The sequence below is a fragment of the Mauremys reevesii genome, linkage group 3 (genome assembly GCF_016161935.1).
Source record: "Mauremys reevesii isolate NIE-2019 linkage group 3, ASM1616193v1, whole genome shotgun sequence".
Classification (NCBI taxonomy): domain Eukaryota; kingdom Metazoa; phylum Chordata; order Testudines; family Geoemydidae; genus Mauremys; species Mauremys reevesii.
In genome coordinates, this window is record NC_052625.1 from 153,205,350 (window position 1) to 153,220,238 (window position 14,889).

The following is a 14,889-nucleotide window of genomic DNA, read 5'->3' on the forward strand; positions in this document are numbered from 1 at the left end:
ATCATGGCATCTTTACGCCAAAGAGAAATTCAAGGAAGTAGACAGCTAATAAAAATAAATATGTATTAGTCCATTACCAATGCCTTGTGACAGTAGAAGAGTTTTCTGAGACAAACTATTGTGATTAAAAAAAAATCCGGAGGCTGATCCTATCACGCTATGATTAATTTTAAATTCCAGTAATTAAAAATGTAATTAGTTTTATCATACTGCATCAGTTTTAATGAAAAATCACAAATAATTCCTAGGGAAATATGTTTCCAACCACGGTCTGGAATTGCTAATCTTTGTTACTTGCAGTCAATTGGTCTTGCACCTGCCTGTCCGATGTACAAATATTTTGGGAAGTTTTCTTTTTAAGTTATGTTTGTGGGAAGTAGTGCCACAGAAATGTGCCAAAGCTAGGTCATTTAACATAAACACAGTTTTTGGTTTTATTTGCTAGACTTTATATTATCACTATCTGTGGGGCTAGGCCCTGGACGGAATTTATGGTTGCCCAACATATCTATTTATATGACCCTGTTTTCAGTTTCTTGTAACTGAGGCTACAATTTTGTCCTGGACATCATAGTGGTCACGGAAACCATGAATTTGAATAAAGTCTGTGAAATGCACCCAAACCAAGTAGCATTGTGACTGAGCCCTCAGGATCACACCACCACTCATGTTTAGTGCATCTGCACCTACATAGATGGAGACAAAGGAGTGGATGCAGTAAACCTGTGTGGCATTGTGACCTTGTGCACTAGGTTTCAATGACAACCAAATTTGGCCCTCTTCCTCCCTCTGTCTCCATCCTCCGACTGGCATTGCAACCACATGGGCTAGGTCACCTGGAGCCCAGCACTGTGGGACAGGAGCTGCTGCTGCAGGGTGAATGTGGGGTGAGCTCATTCTCCAAAACTCTCTCCCTACGAACCCCTTGCCCCCCTTTTTATGACATATTGTTCTTTTCCTGTACCTCTGCCATAAAATGTATTAAAAATTGGTGTGGTAAAATTGTAGCCCTGCTTATAACTTTGCGGCACTTCAACTGGTTGGCCTGAAATTTTCCATGCCAGGCATCTGCCTCACGCTGATCTATGTCTACCACTTTCAAAACAATTAGACTATATATGGAAAGCAACTATATATGTTGCAGTTGCTTACCATGCTAGCAAACTGGCCCATAATCAGAGTGCTGTTGAGAGCTAGTTTTAATCCTAATGCCACTGGTTGGCCAGATTCTTGTTATTCTGACCAGATCCTGATCTGATCCAGTGCCGAGCCCCACATATAATGATAATATAAAGTGTAGCAAATAAACCAAAATCGGTTATTGCAGTGAATGACCTATTTTGGGGTATATTCCTGTGACACTACTTTCCACTACCATAACTTAAAAAAACCTCTAACTGACAGAAGCTGGGACAGGACAACAGTGGATGGATCACTTGATAAATTGCCCTGTTCTGTTCAATCTCTCTAAACCAACTGGCACTGGCCACTGTAAGAAGGCAGGATAGTGGGCTAGATGGACTGTTGGTCTGACCCAATATGGCTGTTCATATGATCTAAATCAGCTGTCAATCTAAATATTCAGGACACAAACTGGGCTGGTATCCAGCAGTGTGGCATCTTTTAAAAGCTATCTTCTTATTCTCCAGGATCTCAACTTTCATTAAAAAAAAAAAGGCCTCTCTAGCTGTTATGGTTGTGAAGCAAAATTCTGTTCCCATTATCAAGGTTAACTGATTCAGCAATGTCAGCTTGAATTTGCAGACTTCCTGTAACAATAGTCAGGAGGGGTGTGAACAGCCCTCATCATCTTAAAGTAAGGTTACTAAACTATACAGTAAGAGGAGCTCTGCGAATATGTGAACCCTGCCTGTATTCCACTTGGAGTACACCTAAGAGTGGAAGATTTTTTGCTAGCAGTATCCATTGGTTTGCACCTCTCCTTGTGCTCTGAGCTGAGTGCATAAGAAGAAGAGCGGACCGACTGCCATTCCAGTTACCTTTTTGTTGTGAATAGTCCTAGGATAAGGCTCCACAGCAGAGGGAAAGGAAGGTGGGTAATGGAGTACATGTAGTGACCACAATCTCAGTTATTGTATAGGTAAGTAACCTTTCTTTCTTCTTCAAGTGATGGTCCCTTTGTATATTGCACTTGAGGTGAATCACAAGCAGTATTCATTGAGGAGGAGGAGGAGGGTGCAAAGAATACTGGGGTACTTAGAGGACTGCTTTGCCAAAGGATGTCTGCAGTGGAAGCTTGTACCAGGGTGTAATATCTCGTAAAGCTGTGTGAGCCAAAACTATTTAGTCAAAATCAATGTATTATTAAAGGCTGTGCCTTATGTTAAGGGGGTCTTTACTTCTCACATGCTTTGTGCTGGAAATATATTAAAAATGGTGCATAAAGCTTTCATTCTTGGTATATGTAGAATCATCAGCGAGTTTTGTTAAAGTAATGAGTAATTATTATAAATGCTGCAAAACTCTTAAAACTAATTGGGTACAGATATCCACTGTTTCGGGGGGGTGGGGATAGTGCTTCCTGAGTGGTCCAGGACACAGCGATGCTCCAGCACTTTGGAATTTTTCCCTCCCCACCCGAGGCTTGTGCTTGCAGAGTCCATCCCGAGTGCCTTCAGTGCCCAGAGACCTTCCCTGGTGTGGTGGCAGCGAGTCCATCCCTCCCTGGTGCTGTCTCCAGCAAGAGCGGGAAGGAGGAGAGAGGAAGGGGCTGTGGAGGATGGAGCCAGATACAACTACAGCCAGCAGCCACTGGCACTGCCACACAGCTCCCTGTGCTCCCAGCTCCTACCCCACAACCCTCCACCCACCCTCCTGCCACAGACTCCCAAATAATCCCATCCCACAAATCTCCACCCAAACCCCTGCCATAGAACCCCAAATAACCCTCCTTCTACAGCCCCCTGCTACAGCCCCCATCCAACTCCCAAATAACTCTCCACCCAGCCCCCGCCCTCCTTAAACCCATCCAGCCCCCTGTTATCACAACCCCAAATAAACACCCCCAAACTCCTCCCACCCCAAATAAACCCACAGCCCACAAACCCCACAAAACTTCCTCCTGCCACAGCCACCACTCAGATAAAGTGTACAGTGCAGGCAAATCCATGCTTTTTCAAATCAGTTCTCTGGGGCTTCCACCAGCCCCCCTTTGTTTCCATCCAGGTCCCCCAACCAATCCATGGCTTGGGCTTTTCCATCCACCAGCCTCACAAGAGGCTTAAGGAGGGCTATGAGAACCGGGGGAGGAGGGGTTGGCTCCCTGACGTACGGGTCATGGGAGTCCTCGAACCTCCTCCCCCGTTCTGTTTCTTTATCCAGTACCTCCTTTTAAGTCCTTTACCAGGCCATTTATCTGGTCGCTGGCTGCCCTCTCTATGGAATACCTGCACTGAACATCAGGTACCTGGGGCAGGGGAAGCTTGTTCCCCTTCTTTGCACTGTCCCCTTTCTTTGTAATTTGCCTGTGCCTGCACTTCCCTGTCTCTGGGGCCGGGGGAGGCGGGGTTCAGCCCCCCCCCCCCCGTTCTCCGTGCCCCTAGAGCCATCCTGCTTACACAGCCTGCCTGGGGGTGGAAGTACCTGGAGCAAAGGTCGCTAGTTCCCCTTCTTTCCACTGTCTCCTTTCTGTGTAATTTGCCTGTGCCTGCCCTTCCCTGTCTCTGGGGCTGGGGAAGGGGGGTAAGAGCCCCCCTGTTTTCCCGAGCTTACCCTTCCCGTGCCCCTGGAGCCATGCTGTTTCCAATGCTGTTCTGCTGGCTTCCTCCCTGCTTTCACATAGAGACTTGCCCCACCCAGGTTTCGTACCTTTATGCACATTCCTGGGTGGGGTCATTGCTGTAAAGTTGACCCACCGAGCACCTTTTGCAGCAGTTTCCGACCTTCTTCCTCTCTCTCCCACCCCCCAACCACAAAGCAGAGCTGTCCTTCTTTGGGTAAGCCCACACAAATTCTGCCCCACCTTTAGTTTTGGTGCAGTCATTAGCAATGACAACAGTGAAAGAAGAGAACTGTCTGAATACTCAAGCTTCTATGTTTGATTTTAGCTGATGTGCAGTAAGACTTAATAGTTTTCAATAAGAACTGTATTTGGACCAGCTCCAAACTAAACTTTCTTTATATACACAGTTACTGAACACAGTTTCATAGAACAGGGAGTTTAACATAAAACATCTGAAGTTTAATTCAGGATTGATCCAAGAAGAGACCCACCACAAGTGTAAAGGTGGCCAAATGTCTTGTTTCAAATAATATTTGTTATGAATTTAGCTCCATTTTTGATTACTAAAGCAATCCTGATTTCTGTAATCATATTTTGTTATTTATAAATATTTACTGAATAATCTGAATCACAGAATTTTCAGACTCTGGGTTTTTCTTAAACTGTTCACTTTGATTATTCACATTGTTATTCGTGTTGTGTGATTGGTCACCTAAGGGACATGTTATCATTCTGCCGCCTGATTGGATGACTGGAAAAACTTTAAACAGAAGAATAGTCTATAGAAAGCGCTCTTCTAACAGAAATGTTCATGAAAAATGCCTGAAAGTTTTGGGATTTGCGAAGAATTACACAAGTGCAAGATTTTGTACAAATAGCAATTCCATAGGGAACCAAATCTGGAACTTTTAAAATAAGGAGGTTTGTTTTTTACTAGTATTCAACCAGCTTTCTTCTAAGGAGAAGAAAATCCTATGTATTTCTGCACTGCTACATATCTGTAATTCCACTTACTTCCCCTCAGAGCTGTAACTGTTTATGCTGCCATCAGTGGACTCCCGACTTGGCTGCCGAACCATACGATTCCTCATTTCTGCTGCCATCCCTGTTTCTGTGCTTCTCTGTATCGTGCTTTTTAGCTTCTTGTTGCCAGCCTCTGAAAGTAGAAAAATAAAAGGAAGCATTAGCATTGCATTCTAGTATCAGGTGTTTTTTTGCACATTTTTGTCTGATCACAATTTGCCCATTTCCATTCATAAACAAGACATCAGAAAGAGATTATTCTGATCAAGTGTAAATAATCTCTCTTTTCTAGTCCTTAGTTGGTGGTCTCTCTCAGATGGAATCCACTTGAAAGATAATGGAAACACTCTAGCCTTCTGGCTGCAACTCTGAGAGCATCATATCACACAAAGATATTATGTACTTGTATATTTCCTTTATGAATTGCCCCATTCAAAGGAGCTTCCATCACAGGTTACTTAAAATGAAGTTTGAATTTCACAACAAAGAATGACCCTTTACATTTAAGCATCCGGAGCCTCAAAATATGATGGTCGAGTCTACCCCAGCATCAGGTTTTGAAGGTGACAGTACAGTCACTGATGTTAAATGTATTCTGCTATAGTTATGACAAATGCTGGAAAAATGAGGCTGGTTCAGAATGATTCCATAATTAATTACTTTTGACTTCACAAATCTTTCATCAGAAATGCCTCTAACAAGTCTCTTGCTGCTCTGATAATTTTTATTGACTACAGACTTGCAATGTTCTGTTAGTTCATGTGCCTTCTACTAGGCCTCAAATTTCACTGGTAACATTATTCTCTTTCATGAAGTACTATGTTTGGCAAACGTTCATATAACTGTATGAAGACTCATTTCTCTGTACTTCTCCCTCATATGTGAATGCTCTTACTTTTGGTCAGCACCTTGGTTCAAAGCCAAAATGGGGGAACACACCTCACCACATCCATTTCTCAGTCTGTTTGTAATTTAGGGCAGTATCTGGGGGTGGGCGGGAACACTTCCAAAAGCACCTGTTTTGGAAGTTGAACTGGAGTCAAAACAATTCATTTTCTCTGCTTCTTGTCTCTGGAACAGTTTGTGTTTGAGGCAATGGCAAATGAGTATGGAGGGCCAAATCCTGGCCCTGCTTTATGTAACTGTGAGGGACATGGTCGTCCACACCGGCCTGACAACTCCTGAGGATGGTTAAATCTGCTACAGAGCATGGCTGGAGGACTCCAGCTACATAGTCAGGGTCTGTAGTGCTGGTAGGAAGTATGGAGAAATCATGCCATGGGCATAGCTCTGCAGATCCTGGGATCATTTCTCCCTCTCCATGCAGGGACCACAAGAGTTATTGCAGTAACCCTTCTGGAGCTGTCACTGGGAGATGAAACATGGCCAAAAGGGGTCCCAAAACAAAATAGAAATAATTGGTACATTGATTTAGAGAAAGAAGGAGTCAGTGAAAGGGGTGTGTCTTTCCCATTGATCATTACTAGAACGGGGAGTTTTTTGCTCGAATTTGGATTGGCCACCTGAGCCATTCGATACCCCGGGCTATCCGTCAGCTGAGAAGAAATCAGCTATCCCCAATGATCACAACTAGGGTGGGAGTTCTTTGCTCCATTTTGAAGCCAACAGCTGCAAGTTCCTGCCGTGGACCAATGCAGTCCATCTAATATGCCTGGCTACGCATTAGCTGAGAAAATGTCCCCTATTACCCTCAGAGTTTGTGTGAGGCAGAGCTACACACTCCATTCCTGGTTGTGCACAGGTGGCTCTGGAAGCAATATGCAGGGCTGTGTGTGTTCTCTGAGTCTACTGCCATGGAATTTACCCCTTGCTGCAGAATTATGCTCCAGAATCCCAATTTTCATTTTAAAATAAATGAGGTTTCTAGCCATTATAGTTGTAAAAATGACACTGGGTTCACGTTTTCCACATTAACTGGTGGAATGAGTCTGCAGAGAGCCTGGAACCATAGCTCTGGGAGATATAAACTGCCCTGTGGACTCAGCAGAATTCCACCATATGCTGCAGCCAACAGCTTGATACTTTGTTTCCTCTCTCCCTGCACTGCTGGGATTGATGTGCAGTTGCCCTTGCTCTCCAGCTGTAGCCACATGGGGAAGTTACATTACACCACATATTCCCACCACTCTTCTACAGGGCTTGCCAGGCTGGGAAGCCAGAGACCAATTTGCAGCTAGAAAAGCAGCCTGGTGAACTGGGCTGCTCTGAGAACAGTGCAATAGCTAAGGCCCTGGCAACTGGACAGATGAGATACTGAAGCTAGGCACAAACTCCTCCCACCCATGGCACAAAAGGTGGAAAGAGATTATAATCTGAACTGCCAGGACTGAGGCTGCTGTTGTTAGGTTTAGGGAGTGGAACCAAGGTGCCTGTAATGTACAGTGGAAAAACCCATCCTTGAAAATAATCATGGCTGAAAATATCCACTGATTACAGTAATGAGGATTCTAGCTATGAGCCACAGCTGTGTTTGTTCGGGGATGGGCTTGGATGGGAACAAAGAGAATTTAATAGAATAGAATAAGTTACCACTGCCATGGAATACACGTGTTCTTGCCACTGAATGTAGTGATTTTTGTCATGGAATTTAAGGGTGTGCGCCATGGACTGTGATCCCATTGTACTGTGGAGAATGCCTGGCCCCAGCCATATATGATTCTGACAGGCTTGATTACTTGCTGAGTTGTGAACATTTAACTGCTAAAGAGTCATAAGAACATAAGAATGGCCATACTGGGTCAGACCAAAGGTCCATCCAGCCCAGTATCCTCTCTGCTGACAGTGGCCAATGCCAGGTGCCCCAGAGGGAGTGAACTTAACAGTAACGATCAAGTGATCTCTCTCCTGCCATCCATCTCCACCCTCTGACAAACAGAGGCTAGGGACACCATTCCTTACCCATGCTGGCTAATAGCCATTAATGGACTTAACCTCCATGAATTTATCTAGTTCTCTTTTAAACGCTGTTATAGTCCTTGCCTTCACAACTTCCTCAGGCAAGGAGTTCCACAGGTTGACTGTGCGCTGTGTGAAGAAGAACTTTTTCAGAACATTTTCTAAGTCACTATTCTTTGCATAACTATTCTGGCTTCCTCCCTTTCCCCTCAGTCACCACTCTCCATTGCATTTTACAATTACATTCTAAAGATCCTGCAAAATTCTAAATATTCTGCAATATAATTGGAAATATACCATACAAGTAACCTAAAATAGTGTGGTAAGATACATAATGGATTTTTTGAGATACTGAGAACAGTCTTCACTCAAGATAAATAAGCTCAAGCACATACCTCACATATTTTCCAAGTCTTACACTAACCAGTTATATGCATTACCCTTTATTCATTCCACTCATACTGACAAAAGAAGATATCAAGCTTTATTTTACTGGCATGTTCCTTAAAAATTCTCAGCAAAGCCTATTTCTAATAAGATACTTTAAAGTGGGATTGCATTGCCTTTTAGTATTTTTGAAACTCCTTTGGAAATTTAAGTTGGTCTCTGGTATGAAACATACTTGGGATCAAGCATCAGTTGCTTGATGAATTGCAGGATCTGGCCAGTTAACAGGTGGGCTGTTTTTGTTCTTTTTGTTGGTTTGTTTAAAGCTTTTATTTTCACCTCTGAGAAGAGTGTTCGAGGTCTGGCACCTATGCACATAAACTTTTGAGACTGCATCTACATGAATGTACAGGCTTATTAAAATAGCTTAGAAAGATACAGTGATATAACTGAGAAGTTTTTCTTCTTTTGCCTGGAAATTTATTTCAGAAGCTATGGTGCCAGCTTCTGATTTTTATTATTATTTGACATGGATAATTAATTTCAGTTTCATGTTATAGGTATTTTCCTATGTTGTGTGAATTAAATTACATCCATTGTGAAGACCATAGACAAATTGGTTCATTCCTGAATGACATGTAGGGCCAAATTTTCAAAGGTGCTTCAAAATGGCTTCCAAGCTTATATATACACTTTCATCTAAAGCTTTCCATCTGCAAAAACTCAGATTAGTGTGCACAAATTGCATCTACACAAGTAGCATAACAACGATGAGTGAAGATCAAGTATAATAAATACTTTTTGCAGGTTTAATAACAGGTCCAGAAGGATCTCCAAGAGATCACAAAGCAGCCATCTGCCGCTGCATAACACAGTTAGCTTGTGTAAACTATTAGCTACTGTAATATAACTCCCTTACAATCTACCAGCCATTCCTACCAAGGAACTTGAATGGCTCTTGTATCCCATTTTACCTATCAAGACAATATCCTTTCCAGAGATGTCTCTGTTGAGCTGAAGGGGAAACATTGCCTTTGGTTTTCTTACAGACAAGTTAGGAATAAAGCTTCAGACCAAAATGAAAGTTCACCATGTAATAATTTTGCCTTCACTACTTTATTTTAAACTTGCACAAAACAGCAAGAGAATTGATGCTTCCCCTGCCTGCAAACCATCTTGAGATTTAAGAGCCAGGATCAAATGGGCTGTTACTACTGGAACTGAAGCTAAGACATAAAGGTGCACAGTCAACTAAGCTGTCCACCCCATCAGGATGTTCAACTAAAGATTCCCTAAGACCTCTCTGTGGACAATGAAGTCAATGAAGTCTAACCTAAAGAAGTCAAAAGAACACTTTAATAAAACTTAAAACATGCGACATTGCTAAGTCTATGAATGAAGGGCAATAATGCAGAGGAGCATTGCATGGCTCAAGGACCAATGATTCTTCATGCCAAAGATACTCATGGATGCAGAGAAGAAAACCTAAAAGGACCACAGCTCCAAGCCAGCTCTGACAAGATCTGCCGGGACTGGTTCACACACCGACTGCGAGACACTAGCTAGATTAAGCCAGGCGATACTTTCAAGCAGCATATCTTGGGTCTTCATCAATCCAAAACACTGTTTCTTATAGCAACCACGCAGCACATTCAATGAAAACATGAAATTCCCAAAGTTTAAAAACCTCTAGTAAAGCTGCACAACCTTTTTGCTATTTCACATTATGAAGAAAACTGTCTAAGCATAATATTTAGCATAAACCCCTCCACTGCTATAATCCTTAAAATATTCCTCCCCCAAAACCCAAATGTCACCAGCAACTATGAAGAAAGCAATAGTTACAGTGGGTTAATTTTGATACACAACATGTATAAACTACACTGAATGTAGCGGAACAAATTCACTGCCAATAAACTGTTAGCAAGAAACCATCTAGAAAGTGTGTCAAATCCATTTACTCGAGATTTCAATATAATTAGCATTGAATGATTTATTATTTCCAGAAATCTGAAAAAAAAATCCACCCTTTTTCTGTTATTCTGCATATTCAGATTCAGACATTCGAGTGGCAAGCCAAGTTCATTCCCAACATAAAATTGCAATTTACTCACCATATATCCATCTACTGGTATTTATTACTGATATACATTGGGATAGAAACAAAGGGGAAAAACCCACTGAAAACAACAGGAGAAAAGTTAAAATAAAATGCTGCTTTCCAATTACATTAACTATTTTAATTTGAGGCAATAGGGTCACTTGCAGAGTAAGGCATCATTACCCTAAGAGTGGCAGAATCTGACCTTTAGTTTGCATTGTTAATTCAAAAATCACATTAACTATTTAACTATTAATTATTACCCAGCAGCTCCCACTGATTTCTAGTTGATCGAAGTAGCACTTTGAGATCTATGGATGAAAAGCCCTATACAAGAGCTACAATTTAAAAAAAGTGAATGAAAGCTGCTGACTGGTCAGCACTAAATATGGACTTGGGAAGCCTAATTTTAGGCACATAGTTTGGAAAATCTTGCCTCCCTATAAACAGATCATGTTAGTTGTGTTTTGTTGCAAAATTTCTAAACAATCATGCTTTCTCTTGTACATTATTCTGAAAGACCTGATTCATCAATGCCAAGAAAAATACTTGAAAAGGAGAGTGTTGTAAGACATACACATCTATAAAAGACAAATATCAGTATCTGTCTGGATGAGGAATTAATGATGACTTTTAAAATAGCAAAATCTGTGGTTTAATTATTTTTAAACCTCTTAGGTTTAAGCAAACTTAAACATCAGCTATAATATATTCCTTAGTGAGCATTAAGAAGCCAAGAAAGCTGCAACCTTGTTTAAAAATCTTGTGCTGTTTCTGAGTAGAATAATCTCTGAGCTTCCTCTGTAGCTTAAAACAAAACAAAACAAAACAAAAACACTGGCCCTGTATTAAATGAAACTAGCAACATTTTTTCAGCCAAAGAGAGACAACCTTGTCGTAAAGGATGCATGGTAGTGAGCTTTTACTGCTGGAATAAAAAGGTAGTTTACACTGATATGAAAATAACCGGGTATCAATTGCTTGGCCATTTAAAGTGCTGTGCAAAACTAAGATTAATAAGATGCAAACTGCTACCATATACAAATGCACATTTTTTCCAACTCCTAATGCCTATTTCAGTGATATTCAAATAGTGCTAAATATTTACTTTCTTGGAAGATTAAAAACATAATGAGACCACACTGTCTACAAATTATCTACTGTATACAATTTTTTAAACATTTTACAAACACCTATTTTCTCTCATACTTTGGTGCCTCATAGGATTTATGGGAAGGAGGTAATGAAGTGGAGAGGGATGAGAAACTGATGCAAACTGATTTCACTGTGCAGATGACATGTTTAGACTGAAGGCTAGATATTGGTCTACAATCTTTAGCTAGACGATTCTCAGAGCAAAATTGGCATAGGGTCCAGACATGACATTTGTTCATCAGAAAGGTGTTGGGCTGCAGCTGCCAGTCAATGTAGGAGGGCAAACTGGGATTAGAATAGAGAAGAAAGCATAAGATAATTTATATAAAGAAGTGAATTGAAGTACATCATTTATCCTGTTCGTTGAAGAATGCTAAGTGGTTCCTAATATCCATCTACTAGTTTTGTTATATCCTGAAACCCTTAGTTTTAAATATTTTGTTTATGGACCATTAAATCAGTTCCTTTTCTCTTTCGGTGTATTTTTTTAGATTTTTTTTAATGAGTAGAAGGGGAGTTATGAAAATGAGCTCAAGGTTAGTTCTTACCAAAATTCTTTAACTTCCCTGACCCCCACTGGCAGATTCAAGAGTGAAACAATAATTATTATGCAACTAGACAAATTTCACAATTACAAAGTTGTCATTCATAATTAGAAAATTAAAACAATGTCATGAGCACTAATAAGATACCTAATAATATTAATGTTTCTTACAATGTTTGCTGAGAAGTATGACAGATAAATAATAAAAGCCCAAAATATACTCTTTATAAAATATACGTAAATGCTGAAAGTCAATACTCTTAAAATGATTCTGAAACAATTGTTTTGAGAAAAAGGAAACATTTTAGATGCCTTTTTGTACAGCTGCAAGATCTCCAAATAATACCACAATACTAATTTATGAACATATTATTGATCAAAGAAAAAAATATTATAGCTTCAACAATAGTACTCTTACTCAATTTTTCTTACTCAGAACAAGTTTTAATCAGTAGGTTGATCCATCTGATTTTGAGCCCTTCTGGTTGTATGATATCCAATAGCTCCAGAGCACATTTAAAAAAAAATACAATGTTAATGAACCTACTTTAGAAATGATTTCTAGATCTTCAGATCAACAGAGTAAATTAGTTTTCTGTTTTTTTACCAATGGTAGCTATGAACAGTTATAGGTATATATTAAAACACTGCTAATCAAATTAACATGTATGCTAGTCACACCAAAATGCACCAAATACAGACTTACCTCTTAGGTTTAAGCAAAATTAAACATCAGCTGTAATATATTCCTTAGTGAGCAGTAAGAAGCCAAGGAAGCTTCAACCTTGTTTAAATATCTTGTGCTGTTTCTGGGTAGAATAATCTCTGAGCTTCCTCTGTAGCTTTTAAAAAAATCCACTTGGCACTGTAAGGAATGATCAAGTTGCTTCACTCACAAGTTCTTTTTACAACTGATTACATTAGGGGGCCTTGGAGTGAAAAAGAACTGAACTACCTGTCAGCTAATATTTCATAAAATATTGCTGAAAGGTTTAGAAATTCACTTGGCAGTGTAAGTTCTAGTGATGTGTAAATTGTGAAGAGCACAACATATTCTTAGCAGGTGGTTTGATTTTTTTTTTAAAGTTGTTCTCCACTAGACAAGTCAGACAAACTTAGGTCAGGTCTACACTAAAAATGTTTGTAGGACTTAAGTGAAGATGCTCCTACACCAACAGTACATCTTGTCCTGTCAGTGTAGTTAATCCACCTTTGTGAGAGGCAGTAGCACTGTCTGCACTGGGTGGTTTGGTCGGTATAACTATGTTGCTCAGGGGTGTGGATTTTTCACACCCCTGAGTGACATAGTTATGCCAATATAAGTCTGTAGTGTAGACCTGGCCTTAGAAATGAATGTCTCTATTATTCTCAAACCTTGATGATTTTGACTCATTGTCCATGAATTTGAGCATAAATAGGATCTAAAGAATTCCGACCTGGGAAAGCACGGTCAAAAGTAATTTAGGGTAAAATGTTCAGAAGTGCCTAGGCAACTTAAAAGTCTAAATCCCATTGACTCCTAAGCACCTAGGGACTAAGTGACACAACACACTAGGGGTTTGATTCCCCTGCTCATGTGCACATAGTTGCACTAGTTCTCACTGAGCTAGCATGCATGTAAATTCGAGCGTAGCCATGGTAGCAGCAGCAGCTGAGCCTGCCAAGTACAAACCTGCCTGAAACCAGTAGGTGTGTGGCTCAGCCTTGCCTCTAGCGCTACTACTACCTGTAGCTAACACAGCTATAATGTTATTTATACTCATGATAGCTCAAAGAGGGATAGCACGAGTATGTGAACACAAGCAGGGGAATTACACCCTAGCTCACAGTGGCAATGTAGGCTAAGTCTCTAACATCACTTTTGAAAATTTTACCTTTAATTTTCCTTTTTAGAGATATGACATTTTAGAATGTACTTGCAAGACTGTTTCTTTTGGCATCAGGAGTCACTGCGAAATATTTTGGGGTCAAAATATGAACTATCAGGATTATTAAACCCCAGTATAAAATGCTTCTGAATTTAAATATATAGAATTTTAATAAGTATTAAGCCTAGCACTCAGTTTTTGAGAAACTAAAAAACAACCACCCCAAACAGACATTATTTAGGTGGGCCTATAATTTAAGATGTTGTGCTTTACTTTTTCAGGGAAAGTAGGGAAAACACAAACTAAACTATCGTAACAAGCTACTCCCAGAACTTTGCCATCGTCATTGATGATGTTGGTTTAGAGAAAAGAAATAAACAAACAATATTAGTTTGGTTTCTTCCATTAAATAAAGAGCAACTGGTTAATATTTGTCTTGTAAAAAAGACCAAATGGGCTAAAGAAAAAGATATTTCAATGTTCTAGAAGGTATTACAAGGAAAAGAAGTAAACAAACAGCAAAAGCTTTAAACAGACTGCCTAGGGAGGTTGTGGAAACTCCTTCACTGGAGATTTTCAAAAGGAGGCTGGATAGCCATCTGTCTTGGATGGTTTAGACACAACAAATCCTGCATTTTGGCAGTGGGTTGGACTAGATGACCTTGTGGTCCCTTCTAACCCTATAGTTCTATGATTTTATGAAAAAGGACATGATATTGTCATTTTTGCTTACAGGAAGTTGTTTCAGTTATGCTCAAACGCTCATACCTGTCTGCATAGATATCTTCTACAAGGAGAAAGAATGCCTTAAAATGGTTTATGAGAAAAATATTCTGTACATTTCAATTAATAAACATTAGCAGGATTTTTGATCTTAAAGACTGCAGTGGAGTTGAAGTTAGAAAAGCAACCAACAGATTCAGATCTCATGTCCGATGGAGGCATGGTGCATCTCAAGTCAGGCCCATGTAGAGACTTCTAAAAAGTATTTTTTTCTGCTGATGGACACCCTTTGCATAGGACATAATAGTTTCAGATGCACTGTAATACTCAGAGTAATTGTTAATAAAATACATCAGTGGTAATCTTTTGCAGTGCCAGTTGCTAAAAATCAACAGATTTGGGTGTATCCCTACCTCATTTAAGAGTGAAA

The 14,889-nt window shown here is 40.2% G+C and overlaps 1 protein-coding gene across 4 annotated transcripts in view; it reads right to left on the bottom strand.

Annotated features, from left to right (window-relative positions):
• Positions 1-14,889, bottom strand: part of RIMS1 (regulating synaptic membrane exocytosis 1) — a 497,623-nt gene that overhangs the window by 13,400 nt on the left and 469,334 nt on the right. For all 4 annotated transcript variants that reach the window (XM_039530107.1, XM_039530104.1, XM_039530105.1 and 1 more), the window contains one exon: positions 4,757-4,898. In XM_039530107.1, the coding sequence (XP_039386041.1) occupies positions 4,757-4,898 (142 nt within the window). The remainder of the gene's footprint in view (positions 1-4,756; positions 4,899-14,889) is intronic.